This window comes from Cryptomeria japonica, chromosome 8, assembly GCF_030272615.1.
Source record: "Cryptomeria japonica chromosome 8, Sugi_1.0, whole genome shotgun sequence".
Classification (NCBI taxonomy): Eukaryota; Viridiplantae; Streptophyta; class Pinopsida; order Cupressales; family Cupressaceae; genus Cryptomeria; species Cryptomeria japonica.
In genome coordinates this window covers 177,160,068-177,182,668 of record NC_081412.1, presented here as the reverse complement: position 1 = coordinate 177,182,668, position 22,601 = coordinate 177,160,068, and the positions used below count along the sequence as shown (strand labels likewise).

General features: G+C 33.3%; 1 protein-coding gene across 1 annotated transcript; it reads left to right on the top strand.

Moving 5' to 3' along the window:
- The first annotated feature begins 19,732 nt into the window (after positions 1-19,732).
- LOC131050608 (ethylene-responsive transcription factor ERF071-like) lies at positions 19,733-20,320 on the top strand. Its single transcript, XM_057984803.2, has one exon. It carries the CDS (start codon positions 19,733-19,735, stop codon positions 20,318-20,320), a length of 588 nt encoding a protein of 195 aa, XP_057840786.2.
- The last annotated feature ends 2,281 nt before the right edge of the window (positions 20,321-22,601 follow it).

Sequence of the window (22,601 nt, the reverse complement as noted above, 5' to 3'; positions counted from 1 at the left end):
TAGAAATGGGGGCCCGCTTTTAAACAAAACGGGGGCCCGTTTTTTAGAAACAGGGGCCCGTTTCTAAAAACGGGCCCCGGTTTTGTTTAAAAGCGGGCCCCCATTTTAGAACAAAACGGGGGCCCATTTTTTTTTGCTTTGGACCCCCGTTACCTTTCGGCTCGGGAGCCTGAAGCACAAACGGGCCCCCGTTTTTTTAAAACGGGCCCCTGTTTATAAGAGCGCATTTTCCAATGCATGGACTTCCGCGAATTTGTGACTCATTACCTTGCACTTGCCCTAAGCACATAAATCATCATTCTTTAGATACCATAAACCATAATCCATAGTTTCTTTTAGATATTTGAATATCCTCTTAACAACAGTGACATGAATCTCCTTTGGATCAACTTGATATCTAGCAACCATACACACAACATGCATAATGTCGGGCCTAGTCTGAGTAAGATATAGCAGTCCACCAACCATAGATCTCTACAAACTCTGACTAGCTTTAGGAGATTCATCATTTTTGGACAGTTTACAACTAGTCACCATAGGAGTTCCAACCAGTTTTGAATCATCTAGTCCAAACTTCTTCAACAGTTCCTTCACATACTTAGTTTGAGATATAAAGATACCTTTTCCTATCTGTTCAATGTATAGACCTAAGAAAAACTTCATCTCACCAATCATAGACATCTCAAATTATTTTTGCATATCACCGACAAACTTCATACTCATATCATCATAACCACCAAAGATAATGTCATCAACAAAGACTTCAACAATCAAAATGTTATCATTTTTAATTTTAAAGTACAGATTATTGTCAGCAACACCTTTGGTAAATCCCAATTTCAACAAATATTTTTCTAATCTAGCATATTAGGCTTTAGGAGCTTGTTTCAGTCCATAAAGTGCTTTTATTCAAACTTACATACCATGTCTCCATCATCTGATAGAGAAAATCCATCAGGTTGCTAAATGTAAACTTCTTCCTCTAGATCACCATTCAAAAATATAGATTTGACATCCATTTGATATACCTTGAAATCTTTATAAGTAGCATAAGCAAGTAACAGTCTAATAGCTTCAATTCTAGTAACCGGGGCAAAAGTGTTTTCATAATCAGTCCCTTCATGCTATGAATACCCTTTGCAGACTAGTCTAGCTTTGTCTCTGACTACTTCACCAACTTCATTCAGTTTGTTCCTAAAAACCCACTTAGTACCAATTAAATTTTTATCCTTAGGTCTAGGCACGAGTTCCCAAGTGTTTTTCATTTCAATCAGATCCAACTCTTCTTCTATGACTCTTATCCAGTTTTCATCTTTACAGGCTTCAACGACATCTTTAGGTTCAACTTTAGAAATCAAACATACTTCTTCTGCATCTAACCTTCTTCTAGTCATCACACCTTTACTCTTATCACCAATAATCTGATTCTCAGAATGATTTAATCTAACATACCTCAAAGTCTTCTGATTATTCTGATGCTCAGGTTCTTGCACATCATCACCAACAACAACAACATTTGGGTTAAGAGTTTGTACCGGATCATTCTTCTTAGGCTCTTCAGGTTGAATAGGAGTTAAAACAACATGTTGACCATCATCATAACCTTTGATCTCCTTCACAAGGTTCTCATCCACCTTCACATTTGCACTCTCAACTATCTTTCTCAGTCTCTTGTTATAGCACCGATAGCCTTTACTCTTTGTGGAATATCCCAAAAGGATACCTTCATCACTTCTAGCATCAAAATTTCCAAGATCCTCATCTCTCTTAATATAATATTTGCTACCAAAAAGCTTTAAAATATTTCACAATAGGCATATGACCAAACCAAAGCTCGTAATGGGTCTTACCAGTATCACCTTTGATATGAACTATGTGGAATGTATAAACTATAGTGCTAATAACCTCTCTCCACTAGACCTTCGGAACATTATCTTCAATCAACACGGTTCTTGTAGCATCCAAAACAATACGACTCTTCCTTTCAACAATCCCATCCTGTTGTGGAGTCCTAGGAGCAGATAGTTGTCTTTTGATTCTATGCATCTCATAAAATGAATTGAATTCACCAGAACAAAATTCTCCATCTCTATCAGATCTCAGACACTTTAGCTTCAATTTGGACTTAGTTTCAACTTTAGCTTTGAATATCTTAAATTTCTCAAATGCTTCTAATTTTTCCTTAAAAAAGACAACCCACATCATTTTGGAATATTCATCAATTAGCAGCATAAAGTATTTATACCCTACACACTTCTAAAATTTATAGGTCCACATAGGCGACTATGCACAATATCTAGCAATCCATCAGATGTATAAGGTTTTCTCTTGAAATAAATCCTTGTTTTCTTACCCAATTGACACTCCTTACATACTAGATTAATAGGTTTAACAATTTTAGGTAGATCTCTAATAGTTTGTGTAGAAATTATCTTAATCATTGAATCAAAGTTTACATGACACATCCTTCTAAGCTACAACCAACTCTCATCTATCTTAGCAATCAAACAACTTTTCTCACCAGTATTCAAATAAAAAATGTTACCTTCAATCTTAATCTCAGATGCAATATCTATACCAGAGGCATTCAAGATCTTGCATTTACCATCCTTGAATTGTAGATCATAACCCTTATCAACCATCTATCCAACACTCAAAATATTATGATTCAAACCTTCAACATAGAAGACATCATTAGTATTATGCTTACCATCAAAAGAAATAGAACCTCTCCCATAGATTACATAGGCTTTGTCATCTCCAAATCTAACTATTTTTCCATCATATCTTTCCGTGCTTACAAATTTGCTTTTGTCACCTGTCATATGATGTGAACAACCGATGTCAATCACCCATACACCCTTTTCTTCTATTTTAGAAGCCAAAGCTTTCTCCATAACATAACAGCTTGTGGAATCACCAAGTATAGGCCTATCTTCTTTAATGGCAATAAACACAACTTCATCTCCTTCTGATTCATCATCTATAACACCTTCATCTGCAACATAATAACAGTTCTTCAGGTTCCCAAACTTCCAGTTAGACTTGTAAGGCTTATCATACTTTTCATTCTTCTCATATCTATCATTCCTATCATACTTATCAAACTTATCATGTTTGTCATACTTAGCCATTCTCTTCGGATATCTAGAAGAAAAATTCATATCATATTACAAGAAAAACATTTCACGGGCAACTTTCCATCATAGTTATCGACACCTTCAGGCAATCTCTGAGCAATCAGTTCTTCGAGCTCATCAAGCTCTTTTTCTTGCTATGCAATCTCTCTACTTTCTCTTTCATATCTAGATATCCTACACTCATCAGGATCATACTTCTGCTTACCAAATACAGATTTTGATGCTCTAAATATAGTCTCAAACTTTCCATGTGATTCTCCAAATTCATTTAGCTCAAATGCATCAAGTTTTCCAACCAACACATCTCTTGTCACTGTAGTCATACTTTGGATCTCATCGATAGCAGCAACCTTATGTTTATAAGAAGGAGGTGAATATCTCAACACCTTAGCAATAATCTCATCTTCCTCAATCTTTCCACCAACATTCCTGATACCAAGGACAAGTTCATTCACTTTAGCCATTTATGAATGTATGTTATCATCATCTCCCACCTTCAATGTCTCATACTTTCCTTTCAAGCTCTGCAACTTAGCAACTTTCACTTGGCTATCACCTTCCTACATGATCTCAAGCTTCTCCCAAATATCATGTGTGGTCTGAAGTTCCATAACATTTATCATTTCAAAATCATTCAGGGTACTAAGCAATGCTTCCTTCGCTATGATGTTATATTCTGCTTCCTTAACCTCATCAGGAGTGGATGGTCCATTTTGAGGAACAACATAGACACTCTTAGCTATCTTCCAGTAATCTTCTCCAAGAAATTTTAAATGCACCTCCATCCATCTCTTCCATATAGTATAGTTACTTCCATCAAACCTTACACTATCCTTTTTGAAAATAATACCTTGAGCTACCATCCCAAATCTCCTCAAGCCATTAAGCTTCTACCGGAGGATCTATCTCTGATACCAATTGTTATCAGCAATCAAGAAGGAAGACTGAGAGGGGGGGGTGTGGGTGGGTGAACTGGTCTTCACTGGATCAAAACAAATTAAAATTCAAAACATAAACTGATAAAGTGTAGCAATGAATTAGATAAGAAAATTAACAACACAACACACAACACCAAGATTTTGATGTGGAAAACACAGTTAAGAGAAAAACCACGGTGGTAACCTACCCACAATAAGATGATATTTTGCAATAGTATGTGAAAATATTACATTGGGGAATGCACATGCATTCAGGCACACTTCCTAGAGCTCACTGCTCAAAAGATATATGCTTTGAAGGCTACAACCCTCAATAAAGTCTCACTGACTTACAATATGATTTGAACTACAATCCAAAATAAATGAACTGCAATGATAGCATCTACAAATGCTCAATGACAGTTTCGGTTAAGCAGAATTGTCTGCTCTGCAACACCAATCTAACCTCAACACTACACTAAATGATAAGTCTCTTGTTCGCACAATAACCTCTCTCTTATAATGCAGACACAATACTAACCTCTAAATTACATAAGTATCTCATCTATAAATATAAATCATCAATGTTGATAACAAGTTCGGCTAAACCCTCAACCCATAATTATAAAAAATATAATACATGATATAAAGATCAGTCACCGAACCAAAATAATGATTTACATTACATAACATGGACCTAATTCAAATTCCCAAATGATCACATCCATCGGAAAACACACCAAGATCAACCGCAACATGCTACGCCACCAAAAATACCGCATAACACGAAAATCATCATCCGTTCACAAATTCACCAAAACAAATGGGACACGAATAGGAAACACCATCAAGCATGTTAGAACCATCTGAAACAATTGCACCACCACCACTTTCCAAATCTTCATTGATCAACATCTAGAAAGTTCAAGAACACAACCAATAGGCAACTGTCACGAAGAAAGATAACTTGCAGAGCACCAAATCATGAACCATCAGAAATGAAGATACACAAGATCATCCCAAACAATATACCAAAGTATCAACACAAGATCTAATCACACTGAAATATACCGGAGGAAATACCAGACTCTGCAAAACAATGATTAGAAAAACCAAACTTCAAAACCGGATCAGAAACTCTATCCAAACTCACCAGAATAAATCATAGGAATATGTTGACATCAATGACAACAACATATCCTAGCAGCAACAATGACAATAACCAAATCCAACAATCTCCCCGACAATCCAACAGTCTCTCTTATAGTAAATAGAGTAATCCATAGTACCCCATTAATACATGAATTTCATTGTGAAGTTATTTTCACAAGCATTAATAATGAAATAGCTCAAAACCCTCCAATTTATTATTGGTATAGGATGTCTAGTATATACCATTGCATATCTAAGGTTTCCAAACACACTAGTATTTGGTACATGATGCATGCCTCCATCTCTCTAAATTTTGAATAATACTACTTAACTAAAAGCTTTGTAAGCATTGAAATAAGAACTTCTATCAATTTCTAATCTATGATGCTCAAATGTTGTAAAATGAAGTCAACATATAATATCTCACTACTAAAAAATTTTGTTAGCTCTATCACCATAATTAAGAGAAGAATAGTATTTCTTAAGATCATAGTACGTTATAGGATAATATTTGAGAGCGTAAATGAATTTCAACTTACAAACTAATATCTTTTTATCCTTTGTAATGTAGTACACATGAAATTACATATTTACCTCTTCCTCTAAATCAGCGTGCAAGATTCATAGTTGTAAGTAAAAGCATGGTTTCCCTCTAGAGAACATCAAGGTTGATCCTTAAGAATAGATTAGAGAAAGGCTCAAGCTTTTCCATTTGCGGCTAGAGAACATCAATGTTAGTCCTTAAGAATAGATGAAAGAACAATTGACACTTTAGGCAAACTATCTTTAGGTCAACCATCTATAGATAATATAAATAAAATTTTCTTAAATAAGAAGAAATCTTAAAGTCAATCACTATTGAATGTTCTATAGTATTCATTAAAAAATCCAAAAATAGAAAACAATATCTACATTACTTTTGTATATAAATTTTAACTTTTACTTTTAAAAATATATTCATTTCTTATTAAAAATATTTTTTATTATTTTTACTTTTAAGAAGATATATTTAAATTTATCTAAACAATCGTAAAATTTATAGTTCTTAATGCTTATTTGTTTAGACTGTTATTATTAGGAGTATGTTCCTTCTTTTACAATATTATCGATCTCAAGTGTTTTCTTTTACAATTTTATCGACCTCAATTATTTGCGGTTACGTGGCCCAATTGAAATCTGGTCGATCATTTTACGGCACCTATTGAATGTATTCTTGTACATGGTTCGGAATTTTTACAAGTCGTCGTTTGGTTTATCTTATCTTGATATTTTTATAAGACAGGATGAATGAAGTGGAACAGGTAAGCAATTTGGTTTCAAGTGGATAAAATTATTATCATTGCCTAGCGTGCCGCCTTTTCTTATTCGACAACATACTAACGTGGCATAGGTTTGTGCACTTAAATCATAGCCTAGTTTATCAAAAGGATACTCCTGTGCATTGTTTCATCCAACAAATGTTCCAAGTAAATATTATATGAACAAGCGACAAATGCCAACTAATTAATGTTTGAAAATTTAGATGTGCCTCCTGAGAGATTAGAATAACCTATGTAGCTTTTCCACCTTATTGGTATAGTGGGGATGTGTTTACTGGCATTTTGTTGTTTTGTACATCAAGTACGGTTGAATATCTCCAGTTGCTTGGCCTGCAAGAGTTCCTCGTCCAACGAAGGTCACATCCAATGAATCCACGCGGGTTTACTCTTTTAATACCATCATGGCGTACGACAAAGCCGCCATGAAAATGAGAGGCGCTGGAGCTCACTTAAACTTCCCCCCGGAAGTGGGCGACCAAGCCCTTGCTGAAGAATACGGCCAATCCAAACCCGGATTTTTTCCGATGTGAAAATCAACAAATTCCTGCACAACAAGGGTATAAATCTCAGGGCAAGGTCTTAATATTTTAATTTAAAAGTCTAAAGTTATGAAAGAATTCATAGTTCTTAAGTAGTAAATTCACTTACAAAATCAATATACAAGAGGCTTCACAAAAATGTCATTACAATATGTTTGAAATTCATTTGAGTATGGTAAATAAACCTTGTAAAGAAAATAAAATAATTTACCACATTCATTCTTTTGAAAACTAGTAATATGGGGTTCATAATAGTGTAAATATTTTGTATTGAACTCTTGTATACTACAACAATTCATAATGTATAAATTAGTTAGTTTAAAGAAGATCTATCATTTGGATCCAAGACTAATTTGTGAGAATGTTGTTGCAATACATTTGAAAATTACCTTTTTCATTTTTTATAATCCCTATAAAATTTACATAACATAGTAACACATTCAATAACTTAAACATTAGTAATAAGGGGTTAATAATAGTGTTAACATTTTATTTTGAACTTTTATCTAATGCTATAATGTGCAATGCATTCAGAAATTGATTCAATTATAAATCAATCATTTTTATTCAAGAGTATTCACATGAATGTTGTTACAATTTGTTTTAAAATTAGTTTTTGTATTGTATTATGAGGCTTTACAAATCTCATATAAAAATGCAACACATTCATTAATTTAATCATTAGTAAATGGGGTTAATGATAATGTAAACATTTTTCTTGAAGCTTTGAGGGGATCCCTTTCTGGTGTAGATGTTTATTTCTTCTATGTGCCACTATGGCTCTTGTCTTTATGTGTTTCCTTCGTAGTGGAAGGATGTTTAATGGTGCCATCTTACAGTTTGTAATAACCCTTATGGATCCTCTTAGGTTTTTTTGCCTATGATTGGTTGAGATGTGTTGTCAACTTGTTTATACAAAAGGAGCCAATTGTTAATATTGTGTTAAGACCCTAATCAGAATGATATAAGTTATATAATCCTCTAAGTAAACCAAAATAAATTTAACTAGAATTGTTATAACTCTTGTTTAAAGGGTAACATAGAAGAGTATTAGAGTGTATTAATATGGTACTATTATATATTAATGTAATTCTCCTTATATTAAAGATGATAGGATTGATGATGTAGCTTCTAATTTGCCAAATAAAGGTCTGATATAAATTCTACTATGTAAAGCGAATCTTGACTTCTGGAATGTAGAATGTGAAGTTTTTAGTCTCCATAATATATTTGGTCTGATATTCTCTTCAAGGATCCAATCAATAGAGATCTCTTATTCTAGAAATATGGTTGAGTAGTAGTGATAGATCTATAGATTTCTTATTCCAAAAATATGGTTGAGTAGTAGTGATAGATCTATAGGTATATCTACTTGTATATGAAGTAGTAATGAAAGAACTAATATTCTTGAACTCACAAGTATGAGACCACTACCCTCGACTATGGTCATTATATTTATGTAGTCAAATCTAGGAGGTATCATCACTGAGTATCCATACATTTATTTCATGCAACCATGGCTAGTAAATTGATCACTAGTATGAGCTGTAATGCCTCGCCAAGAACCCTAAAGGAAAAAAACACAACTAGGCAACTAAAGGGTGAAATAATTTTTTTTTAAAGATCAAGTGCATTGACTACAACCATTGCACGTATAATAACACAACGGAAGGCTAACACATGATTTCCTAAGGGTTACCAATGAATATTAATCGTAGATCATTTTAACACCATGGTTAATCCAATTGTCCATTTAATTAGATATAGTAAATGCTTAAGTTTAAAACTACACATACATCTAAATTCCATAACGAAAGAATCAAGTATTCCAATGCATTCAATTTTCCATAAATCATTTATACACATGATCAAAGCAACTAAATTAACGTAAATTCCACTGACATACTATTATAATATCCATAAATACATGGCTTACAATAATACCACGGATTGCAAAGTTGCAATATCAAAGTTACATAAAAGTTCGATACAATGACCACAAGGTCTCAACTGAACAATGATCATGAACAAAAGTTGGTACATGAACCACGAACCAAGAAATACCAACGAAGCCTTTCCTTGCCTGAAGATACAATCCAGAACATCCGATGGGAAGTGGCACTACCACCCGACCATGTGATCCCAAAATGGAACCACCCCACCATGCTAGGAGATAATAGAAAACCCTCAAGCAAGAAAAGTATGACAAGTATGAAAGAACTACAAGACTCCGCAAACATCCATGTGACTCAACTCACACAACACTAGTGACTCTAAGGAGAGAGTGTCATCGCATAGCTTAATGGTTACCATGGTAGGCCTCCTAGGTCCTGACTCTCTGTCCTGGTAGCCTCTCCCGACTTCTGGCTCCAACTAAGTCTCATGCGGACCCTACCAATCCTTTCGTGAAGACAAGGTGGTAGGTTTTCCATTCTAGGCCTTCTCGTAGCATTATGAGCCCTGTACAAGCATTACACCTATGCACGAGGTACATTATCTTAATTAATATTTATTCTACCCACCCCCTAATCAATTATTAGGTTATCGTATTTTAACTGAGTTTCGACGGAGATACAACAACACCTGACCAAGGAGATACAACAACACCTGAATTGCAACAGAATTAAGCTTGACTGCAAACACCATTTACACAAGATCCTAATACAAGTAATCTTTTCTTAAAACAACCAAGAACATAAATAACTTGCAATTAAAGATTTTCCAGACAATAAGAAAATACAACTATTTTAATACAAAAAAATCAATATGTCATTTGTCCAATAAAGTTAAATAAAATCATATAAAAATTAACCCCCTAATTATATGTTCATGATTAATTTTACAAATAAACCCAATTAGATTATATTAATAATCTGAATTGAATTCCAAATCCTAAATTATATATAATAATATAATATAATTACATAAATATATATATTCTATGAATATAATATTATATAATTATGCCACATTAAAATATATAATAAAAAGAAGATTTAATTTTGAAATATCTTTCATTTCCAAAATAACATAATTAAAACCACAGAAAATACTATATACATATATATGTATATATATAATATTATTATTATTAATTTTTTTTAATTTTATTTTATTTATTTTTATTTTTAAATTCCAATAACCTAAAAAAACATTAAATTTTATTTCCATGGAATCTAATTAATACATATTTTCTCCAAAATACTAAAATAAAATAATTTCTCCATAACTTTTAATAACCTAATAAATTTAATTAAAATTAAATTCATTACCATAGTAACTAAATAATTACACAGAGATGTACAAATATTGATAGAACAACCATAGCAAAATATCGAAACAAAATCAAACAAGAGGGAATGATTTCTTTGGTAAACCCTATTTCTCCCAAATCTTGCAAGTTTCCATGCACAACAAAAATCTTGGCAAAATTTGCCATAATAACTTTTCCCAATTTTCTCAAAATTTAATCTACAAAGACCCAGGAAATAACTTCTTTCCATAAACTAGAAATTAACTTCAGGAATGGACTTTAGCCAAGAACAAGAAATAATCAGACAGGATATGACAAACACACATCATTCAGAAGATAGAAGAAATAAAAATATTTTCTTTAAAAGAAACAATCAAAAGAAGCCACCCAACCTGGTATAGCTTTCCTGGAAGAAATTTGTAGAAGAGAACCAATCCTTCAACAAGCTTCCAAATAATTTTCTTCACCTAAATCTCTGACCTGTTTCCTGTGTATCCTAAAATAATGACCTATTCCTCTTTTAAACTAAAATTCTAGGTTGAATATCTTTTTCTCCAAAAACCTAAATTTAGAATAAAAGCAATTTTATTTTCTTTTCTAATTTTCTAACAAAGGGATAAGTTAACATGCAATAATTAAAAATCATTATTCTTTCTTTTCTTTTCTCATGCAAATTAATTTTCTAAATAAAGAAATTAAAGCAATACTTTAATTTCTAATTAATTATTTTATTCATTTATTTATTTATTGTTTTATTCTTTTTTTTATTTTTTTAATTTATTCTTTTATTTATTTAAAATTCTAGGAAACAATAAATGCAATTCATCTAATTTATTTTTCACTAAAATTTAAATAAAATATATTTCTAATATCATGCAGCTTGCAACTTAATTTAATAACTTCTTTTAATTAATTAAATTTATAATCTCAATGCATACATAAATAAACTATGAGATAACTCCATAAACTTAATTAATTAATCAAATCCACTAAAACACACAAACTAAACATATCTGAAATAAATACTCTTAAAAAGATCAAATGACAAAATACGAAGGCCAAACTAACTGACAAGATGACCAAATGATGACACTCGCACGAGTGTAAATGAGTAAAATAGGGTCAACTACTATATCCTCCACTTCCATCAAAAAATATAAGGCATGCTCAGACCTATGAAGCCACGTGGAGACTATACCCCATACCTACCCGGTACTTGTACCTGCAATATCCTACATCACCAAACCACACATGCATATATACAATATAGAAAACATGGCATACACACCGATGAGAGAGAATTGCGACGTTCCCTGTCTCACGGAAATGAGTGAAGGAAAATCATCCCCTTGCATCCAATACACTCACAAACACACAACATATAATTACACATTGCATAGATAAAGTAAAGTGTGAGTACATAGCAATAATCCATAAAATACCTTAATTCACAAGTACTGAAATAGTGCAAATAAATTATGCATCTCATATCTAGATAAAGCATGAAATAATGTCATATAAATTTAAATAACACATCATGGTAATGTATCCACTGAAAACAAACAATAATAAAATATGAGTCTAACGAGTTCACACGAGGAAGGGTACTACATGAGCTCTCAAAGTGAATTTAATATTCAAAACAATTCTTCTAATATAACTAGAGATGTCTGATCAAGGAAAATGTTGAGGATGTGAAGTTCAACAGTCATGGCTATTCCTTTCTTCTTCTCCTTGTCTCTTCATATTTGATGGGAAGAGGTAGAGGATAAGCAAAGAATAAGATAGAGTGAAAATAACATAAATGTAATAGGGATAACTGAAAATAATTATATTTCATATATGTATTTCAAAATATTTAAAGTTCAATGATATAAAGTAGACCTACTTCTCAACACATGAAATAAAAAATAAATAAACACCTGTTTTGATTGAACTAGCTTTTATCTGTTGGTGTAACAACTATACTTATTTTCTCTATCTTCTAATTAACACATTTCTCTTCATACAAGAAAAACTTATCTATTCTACTAGTATATTGCCCAACAAAATAAAGACAAGAGCAAAAAAGTAAAAAGAATAATAATAATGCATTTAAAAATATACCACATGAAAGATCTTAAGAGAATTGCAATCAAAATTTTTAATTAAAATTTGTCCTATGCATACTGAGTGAGAAGACAAGGTGAGGTCAAAAATGACTGTGAGTTATGGCAGAAAGTCTATCTATAGTAGAGGAGTAAGTGCAGTAAATGGGGTAGTTGGTGATTATGTTTAACACTCCTCCTTAATCACAACTATCGTCTATGATACCCAAGTTACCCCTTTCATGCATAAAACTTTCATTTCCCAATGGTTTGTTGAATATATCTACAAATTATTCTTCTGACCTAAAATGTTCTAATTAGATTTTTCCATTGTTTATCAACTCTCTAATGAATTGATACCTTGTGTCTATATGTTTGCTTCTTTTGTGAAAAAAAAAATTCTTTGGCAATGCTATATTTAAGTTGTCACAATATATCTTTGTTGTCTCTTTTTGTTCATTCTTTAAGTCTTTTAACATTCTTCTCAACCATACTACTTGGCACACTACCCCTGTAACTACTACATACTCTACTTCAACAGATGAAAGAGTGACAATTTGTTGTTTCTTTGAAGCCCATGATACCACACCTGATCTAAAATTAAAAACATGGCCATAAGTTCTCTTCCTATCATCTATACTCCCTTCACAATCACTATTAATTTATTCTATCAACTTGAATTTATTTGACCTTGTGTAGAATATTACATAGTTCTTTGTTCGACTAGGATATTTCAAAATTCTTTTTCTTGCTTGACAATGAGAAATTTTTGGACTCTTCATGAACCTTGTTGTTGTTCAATATATGCAACTACCAAGAAGTTTTTTATATAAAATTAGATTTACATCTACTCCTTTGTCATTTTTACTTAATTTCAAAATTGTCACAATTGGTGTTGGGGCTGATTTATAATTCATCATGTTAAACCTCTTCAAAATATCATTTTTGTACTTAGATTGTGAAATGCATATACTTTTCTTATGTTGATTTACTTTAACACCAAGAAAGTATCTCATTAAAACAAAATCAGTCATCTGAAATTATTTCTTTATAGTTGATTTGAACATGTCAATTGATAGATCAATGCATTCAATAATGAGAGGGGTTGGGGGATCCTTGGATTTAGCTATCCTATTAGGGTTACTTCAAGTAGGGGTCCCTTTAGGTTTAGGAGTAGAGATGGAATCTTTACTATTCAGGTTATCCGACAACTCAACACATAGAGTGGGACCAAAGAGATTACAAAGTGGCCCAATAGAGGGGGTAGAATCAAGTGGAAATTATACAAACTTTGAATAAGCTCCTGATGTAAGGGAAGGACCTTTTTAGATTTAGCAACAACCATAGATTGGGAGATAGATGAAAAAATCCAATAAGGGAAATTCATCTTCACACCATACCTCAAATGGTTGAGCATGAGGACAAGATGAGAATGGAATCATTTAAATCTCTTGTCCAAAGTGATGAACTTCATAAGGAGTAGTGTTGTCTCTTTCCAAACCCCAAGTAAGTCATCTCTATGGAAACCACTTTGCAGGCGAGCAACTTTCTTCATTGACTTAGGAACCTCATGAAATTTACCTTGTATTTACCCTTAAGTTTCTTTAGGAAGGTTGCACCCTCTACCACAAGACCCATAGCAACCATTATAGTTTCCATAAGCACCATGAATTTTAGTTTTCCCACTTCGACTTCAACATTATTTTAGGATAGGGCAATCTGCTTAGATAAAGAAAGGTTGAAGCCCTTCATTCTTCTAACGTATGTCACCACATAGGCCACCACCATCCTACCACTCAGATCTCTGATGACCCCACCCCCACCCACGCAACCCCTGTTCCCTTTAGAAAACCTATAGAAACATCATGAATTGTTGGATTTAATTTTAAAAACTCATTTTTGGTTTTTCAACAACTTTACTTTTTCTTCTAAATCTTCATTTTTCTTCTTGACCTCATCAGACAATTTCACCCTTTCTTCCAATTCTTCATTTTCCTTTTTAATTTTCTCTAATTCTTTTCAATATAATTAATTTTTCATAATCATTCATATATTTTCTTTCTAAGCTCGTTCAAATTTTTTTTATCAATTTTGAATTGCATTAGTTAACATTTATTAATTCTTCAAATTATTATTTTTCTTTCCTTACTCATTTACTAGCTTTTCTAATAAACAATATTTTTTAACTTACCTTTTTTAGTGGCTTGACTGTGTTTCTTCTACTATGAATTACCTTTCTATGAAAACTTCACCTGCCTTCATTCTTCCTCAATATTCTTCATGGACTCTTTCTTCTTGCATTGGTCAAATCCTCCTACTTTCACTTTAGGGGATTGCACTAGCAGGTTCTTCTTGGCTACAATCTCTCTAATTTGCCTATGGATATGGCCACACACCATCACTAGTCTTTTATCTTTGGTGATTTAGTAGATATATGAGATTTTTTAACTTCCTCTCTCTTTGACACTTGGGTATGTGCAAGTTCATGAGGAGTCAAAAAGTGGTGATATCCTAACTAAAGTTTTGATTGATAGGTTGATTGAAAAACATCTATAACCTTCAAATGGTATCACATTTTTTGAATCCAAAATAAGCATCACATTATACGATTTGTATAATATAGGATTACAAATAAAAAAATTGAATTTCATAAAGTTTTGACCAAGCTATGGTGGTTAGACATACGAGTTTTTTATATTTTTAAAAAGTTGTAGTAAAAAAATCATAATTAATTATTTATTTCAAGAAAAATACCAAAAATATGTGTCACATCTAGACATGAGTCTTCTACTTAAATCTAAAATGTTATAAAAATATATTAAATGATTTGACTGTGGTTAGGGTGTTCAAACACACACGTGCTTTTTATCCTTTTCCTGAAATGTTAGTACTACTGCATTGAAATTTTAATTTTTTAACAAATAGATTTGTTTTCTTCAGAAAATGACTAGTAGCTAATAACTACATTCAATTTTTTATAGATTGTAGTTTTACATATTTTTGAAATAATGTTGGTAACTTATTCAATTTTTTATGTCAAGTTGCCTAACTCTATTTTTATGATTTTCATTGCCAATTAATGGCCTGTTCGGCCCACCATGATCCTACCCATATCCACTTGTAGCCAACAACTATTCTAGGTGTTGCAATCTATATTTACATATCTAAAATCCTCCTTACAATAGTGACATCTATAGTATGCCTTCTTCACCTTTGACTTTGGATTTGTTGGCAACAATAGCCTTGTAGCCTTCATTCAAATCAAACTCTAGTGGCTTCCTTCCCTTCTACAACTTCACCCACTACAGTGAACTATTTTTCTTCCGTTTGATAGGCCTCTTCTACTTATTTCGAATTTTTTTTCAAATTTTGATCTAATTTTGGTAATAAGGTATTGTCAACTCTTGTTCACTTCTTTGTAGGTGCACATTCTGCAACACTTATACTAGTGAGCTTATTTATTCTTTTGATAAGAAGAAATAACTCCTTGTCTACGGGTTCTACACTTATCTACTATGAAGGTTAATGTTTGGTGATCTTTCTTCACACTTGGGATACCACTTTCTGGTTAGTATCTTCAACTTTACAATGGCTCTCTTAATTCTTAACTATTTGTAGCACCCTCTTTTCATTGATTTACTTGAGCCAATAACAACGTACTTCTTCTAGTATCACAAGCTTTTACTAGTAGGTGCAACTTCAATTTTTTATTAAATACATGAAGGCATTTCTCCTTCTTTTGCACCTTTATATTCAACAATATTTCCATCTCAACATTTTTGGGGCATATTCTTAACTCTGACTAGGTACAACAATGATATATTATTGTGAACCTTTTATTTCAATTTCTTTAATAGAGACCTTCTCTTATCTTCTCATTTCATAGTTATCTAGGTGATCTACTCTTCTTTGTCATATTTTTACTTGGAGTCTCTTGTCTTTATGTCGAGACTCCCAATAATCTCATTGTCTATACTTATATGAAAAAACACTCTATCAAACCTCTTCAATAGCTAAAAACTCACTCTTAGCCTAGTCTTCTCATAGCTACAAGCTCCTCTCTGATGAGTGAAGCCTTAGATCTCTCTGAATTCTCAAGCTCCGATACCAATTTGTACACAAAATACAAAATAATTATATTTTTTTAAGACACAATCAAAGAACAGAAATAAATGCCATCACAAAAGTAAGTAGAGAATAAATGAATGTTAAACTATATTATACATACTATGGTTATTCAGGTGAGTGATCTTGCAATTCTTTCACTTTCATGACTAATGAGAAGGATAGTTAATTCTATTACAAGATTATGTCTAATGGCTTGATAAGATTGATTTGATTTAATTTAGATTATTGAGATTTTTTTTTAGAAAGTTTGGTGATATGAGTGATTTAGTCACCATTGATGATAGAAGAGGTTGAAGGAAAATTTATTTTTATATTGGGAGTTATGCATTGTTGGTTAACATGGACACCTTTGAATATTCATATTTGGTTGGTTTTGTGTACACTAGAGGAGGGATTGTTTCTAGAACACTTCAGGAGACATTAGACATGCTTATAGGAGTTGGGGAATTTTAGAGGAAATGTGTCTCATTGTGCAAAGAGGTTGGGAACACTTTTATGTTCTTTCATGTTGTACAGATGATTGCAGGTTGTACAGTCAGGAGATCCATTGATTTAGTCAATTCAATGTTTCTCAAGTGAGCAAAGAGGATTGGTGAAGGTGCTCATCAAATTCTCTAGAAGGGTTATGTTTAACCTTTCCAATGTTCCACTCTTGTTTAGATTAATGTAATAACTTTGTGAGGAATGTTGGAGAATATTACATTAATGGTTAGTGCTAGCATAGTTAGATTAAAAAATAAATATTATCTGGCTATTATTTATTCTCATAGTAATTTGTTCACATGAAAATAAGGCTTAAAAAAGATAATTTTATGAAATTGTAATATGCCTAGATTGAATCAATAAGGAATTATGCACTTTCATATATATGCATGGATCTCATTCTACAACTACACGCTTTCATTAAAATTATATGATAAACATCTAATTGTGCTTTTTTTTTTTCACTAGTGGATGGTTATTTTGTCGAATTTAGGTCTTACCTTATCCAATATGGGAATATTGCATCGTAACATTTAGGGATTGACTAGTACTAGCATTTTGAGAAAATATTCTAGTGAAACAATGACTATCTACTATAGATTATGAGGTTCATATATTGAACGCCCAATCTAAACTTCTTTGTGCTCATTGAATTTATTAAACAATTTATCATATTCACCAAAGTATCAATTATCTCTATCATAACACTCCCAACCTCCAAATGTCACCTAAATAATGATAGTAAACATTAATGTGCACCATCTATATATTAGGAATGTTAGGTTCTTTTCCAAGTTGAAGATATTCAAACTATCATGATTCATAGTAAATTTTAACTACTCCATAACTTAGCCAAATAAACTCCATATAGGCATAAGAAGCTATAATATAGTATAAATCTACATTCTATAATGAAATACCAATCCATCATTTACTCATCAAACTAACTACACCATTTAATAGACCAAAGGGATAGCCATTGTTAAACCTCCTATTATCAACATTACTTCCAAAATTTGAATCAACAAAATCTTGAATACTCCCTTATCATTCCAACTTTTTGAAGATAGTTTCTCTCGTATAGTAAATAGAGTAATCCACAGTACCCCATTAATACATAAATTTCATTGTCATGTTATCGTAACAAGGATTAATAGTGAAATGGCTCAAAACACTCCAATTTATTATAGGTATACGTGGTCTAATGTTGACCAGAACATACGTTGGGTTTCCAAACACACTAGTATATGGTACATAATGCATGCCTCCATGTCTCTAACTTTCAAATAATACTACTTAAGTGAAAGCTATGTAACCATTGAAATAAGAACTTCCATTAATTTATAATCTACTATGCTTGAATATTGTAAAATGAAGTTGACATATTATATCTTACATAATTAATATTGTGTGTTAGATCTATCACCACGATTAATTAAAAAAATGGTATTTCCTAAGATCACAACACATTATAGGATAATATTTGTGATTGTAAATGAATTTCAACCTACAAATCAATATCTTTTTACCCTTAATAATATAGTACATATTTACCTCTTCCTCTAAATGTCCATGCATGATTCATCAATCAAGACCCTTTAGAATCAAGAAAGAGCACCTTGTTTCCCTGTAGAGAACATCAAGGTCGATCCTTAAGAATAGATGGGAGAAAGGCTTAGGCTTTGTTGTTTGCCACTAGAAAACGTCAAGGACAGTCCTTAAGAATAGATGAGAGAATAGTTGACGCTTCAAGCAAGCCATCTTTAGATCAATTACTAGTTCTGATAATATATTTAAAAATAAAATAAAAAAATCTTAAAGTCAACCACTATTGAATGTTCTACAATATTAATAAAAAAAACTAAAGAATGGAAAATAATATCTATTCCTATTTTATATATAAATTTTAATTTTTACTTTTAAAAATATTTTAGTTTATTTTTACTTAAAAAAATATATTAAATTTAACCTAAACAATCGTTAAATTTATAGTTCTTTATGCTTATTTGTTGACTCCTTTAATCAGATCATTATTATCAGGAGCATGTTCCTTCTTTTACAATATAATATTATCGACCTCAAGTGTTTGCGGTTACCTGGAGCAATTGAAACCTGGTCGATCATTTCAGGGCACCAATTCAATGGATTCCGTGTACATGGTTCACAGTTTCTACAAGTCGTCATTTGATTTATCTTATCTTGATATTTTTATAAGACCGGATAAATGAAGTGTAACAGGTAAGCAATTTGGTTTCAAGTGGATGAAATTATTATCAATGCCTAGCGTATCGCCTATTCTTATTCAACACCATACAAACGTGGCCGATCTTTGCACACTAAAATCATAGCTTAATTTATGAAAAGGACATTTCTCTGCATTGTCTCCATCCAACAAACGGTCAAGTAAATATTATATGAACAGGCGACAAATGCCAACTAATTAATGTTTGAAAATTTATATGTGCCTCCTCAGAGATTAGAATAACCTATGTAGCTTTCCCACCTTATTGGTGTAGTGGAGATGTGTTTACTGGCATTTTGTTGTTTTGTACATCAAGTACGGTTGAATATGTCCAGTTGCTTGGCCTGCAAGTGTTCCTCGTCCAACGAAGGTCACATCCAATGAATCCACGCGGATTTACTCTTTTAATACCATCATCACCCTCTCGATCGTTCTCAATCAGATATTCTCCGGTCAACATTAAACGCTGGACATGGAAAGCTCAACATCCTCAATGATTTTGGAGAACGTATGGGCCACCTTCATTGCGCGGGAAAGCCCTTTCCCACATTCACAACTACACGGCGAGAAGAATATGGGCGATTCCATTCTGAGCGCCAGAGAGAATGATGTTTCGTGTGAGACATTGAAGGAGTCAGATTTCAGTGATGTTTTAGAAAGACTAGTGAGCCTCAGGCGATGGCTATCTGCCAACTGCGAAGCTCTTGACCTAGTCAAAGTGAATAAGCAGTCGGAGGAGGGCCATATTGTGCAGCAGGAGATCACAAAAGGAAAATGGGTAGGTGGATGTGTAGCGGCGGCGGATGCTGGGAAGCGGTACAGAGGTGTACGGCGAAGGCGGTGGGGAAAATACTCAGCAGAAATTCGAGACACGAGGAGACAGGGTGCGCGGGTTTGGCTTGGGACGTTTCTGACGGCGGATGAAGCAGCCATGGCGTACGACAAAGCCGCCATGAAAATGAGAGGCGCTGGAGCTCACTTAAACTTCCCCTCAGAAATGGTCGACCAAGCCCTCGCTGAAGAATATGGCCAATCCAAACCTGGAATTTTTCGTATGTGATCAAGGGTGTAAATTGCAGAAAACGGTTTTGATGAAAACGTGAAGCTATTTCGGGTTCGAAGTTTTTATGTAAATATTTTTGGGTTTTGAATTGGAAATTTGCGGCGTACAAATTGATTCACAAACGGAATCTAATTAGTCTGCATGTTAGTCTATGTAAAGCTGGTCATGTCTCTGTGTATTTGTAATTACAAGCACTTTTTTCTAAATGATCCATTTTGTAAATTTTAATAAGATTTTTCAGAACAGTTTGACTTTTTTTCATTCTTTCTGCCGTATATGCCTCTGGATCCAAGATAGCTTTGTTATCTTCACTTTCGACTTAACAAATTTTGACTTCAAACTTTCCCTTGGATGGCAGTTACATTTAATTATGATCATTAATTACTTTTTAGTTCTTGACAATGTAAAATATTTAAGAATAGAATAATAATAAGAATTGATATTTTTGATTAAGGATTAATTAAATTTTGAAGGAACTGAAATCGTAATTACAAGATGCTGCCATCAGCAAACAGGGAACCAAAAACAAAAAAAAAAAAAAAACAATCAAATTATGAAAAAAAAAACACAAATAGACACAACAAACAAAAGGAAGACAATTGACACAAGAAAGAGCCCAGCTAAGGCTTTTTAAAGCCACAACACCCATATCTTCCTAAGCATTGTATTCACAATCTAAATCTTAGCCCAATGCATAATCTCGAGCTTTTTCACAAGAATCTGCCTGCTGTCAGTACTGCTCTTAGTCACATTTCGCTTAAAATTTACCCTGTTAAAAAAATAAACATTAATCTTCTTAATTCTAGTCTCCTGGCCAACTTTTGTGCCCTCAAGGTCAAAATTCATGAGTTCAACCTCCTTCACCACTTTCTGTAAAGAGGAGACACCATTCCTACAATCTTCAATTGTGATGTTGTTTCTCTTAGCATTGTACCTGAAAATGGGCTCCAAACATCCTTTCTCCCCCTTTTGAACTGTTCCAACAATTTTCATTCTCACTATGAAACCCACGACTCTTGAGAAACAAGACAAACACATGAAAACCATCTGCAAAACAAGGCCAAAAAAGCAAGTGGGAGTCATGATATGGCAGAGTGAAACCAGGGAAAAATTAGTAAAAATAATAATCTTTAAGGAAGCCCAAAGCAGGACATATCAAACTTCCTATAAGTGATTGGGAAAGCTAAAGACCCCCAACATCACTTCCATTCTCCTCACTACGTTGCTGGGTAATATTTTTTTTGGTAAATAGAAAAGAAGGGAAGTTGTCGGGTCCGAGCATGGTGGGTTCATGGTGGGTTCATGGTGGGTTCAATTCATGGCCTAGTAGTGGGTCAGGGAGGCCAGAGAACCCACGACGTTTCTACAATAGAGATCGTCCACCGATGGTTAAGAAATTAGTGTGTTTCCATACTCCGCACTCATACCAAATGCCCTCGATCACACAGAGGAAGAAGAATCAGACCTGGCAAAGACAACCTTGGCTGAACTTTTCTGCCCAGGCCGTAAACTCTCGAAATCACTCAAGCTTGGCCTGGGCTAAGAAAGTGGTGACAGGCCCTAATAATATACCCATCTCAGCCAGGGTTCAAAAATGATCTGCACCCAATGCATCTTTGGCCCGTAGCCATGATGGCCGCCAAACTAAGCAGCCTTCCAGGAGTACCATGAATTCAGATTTCAAAAAACCTTCTTCCCATCATTCGCCTCCTGCCTCTACTCACTGACATCAGATATGGAATCGGAAAACCATGGGTAGCAAACTTTTCATCCTACCTTCCGATTCCATCAACCCCATGATTGTCAGATTTAAAGAAAAAGCCTTTTTTGCACAATGGTGTGGTATAGGCAGGAACAACAAAGACATAATCTCCTGGTGGATGTCCTCTTTTCTAGGTTTGATCACAATCAGACCGCTTCAGAATGATTTCTTCTTTCTAGAGTGTGTTGATTCATCCCGAAAGAAAGTAATCATGGAAGGATGCGCGTTGTTCTTTCAAGGGTCATCTTTCAACTTCATTAACTAGAAACCAGGCTTTGATCCGACGAATCATAGATTTGAAAAATCCCCTATTTGGTTATATCTGGTGGGCCTTCCATTTGAGTTTTGGTACCCGGAGGCTTTGCTAAAAATTGGTGATGCTTTAGGAACCCTATTGGGTATTGAGGAGGATTTTCTAAAAGGTCTTAAAGGAGACATAGCAAACATCTATGTGGAGATTGATCTCCAAAAAGGCTTGTACAATGTTCTAGAAATCATTTCAGAAAGGGGAAGATG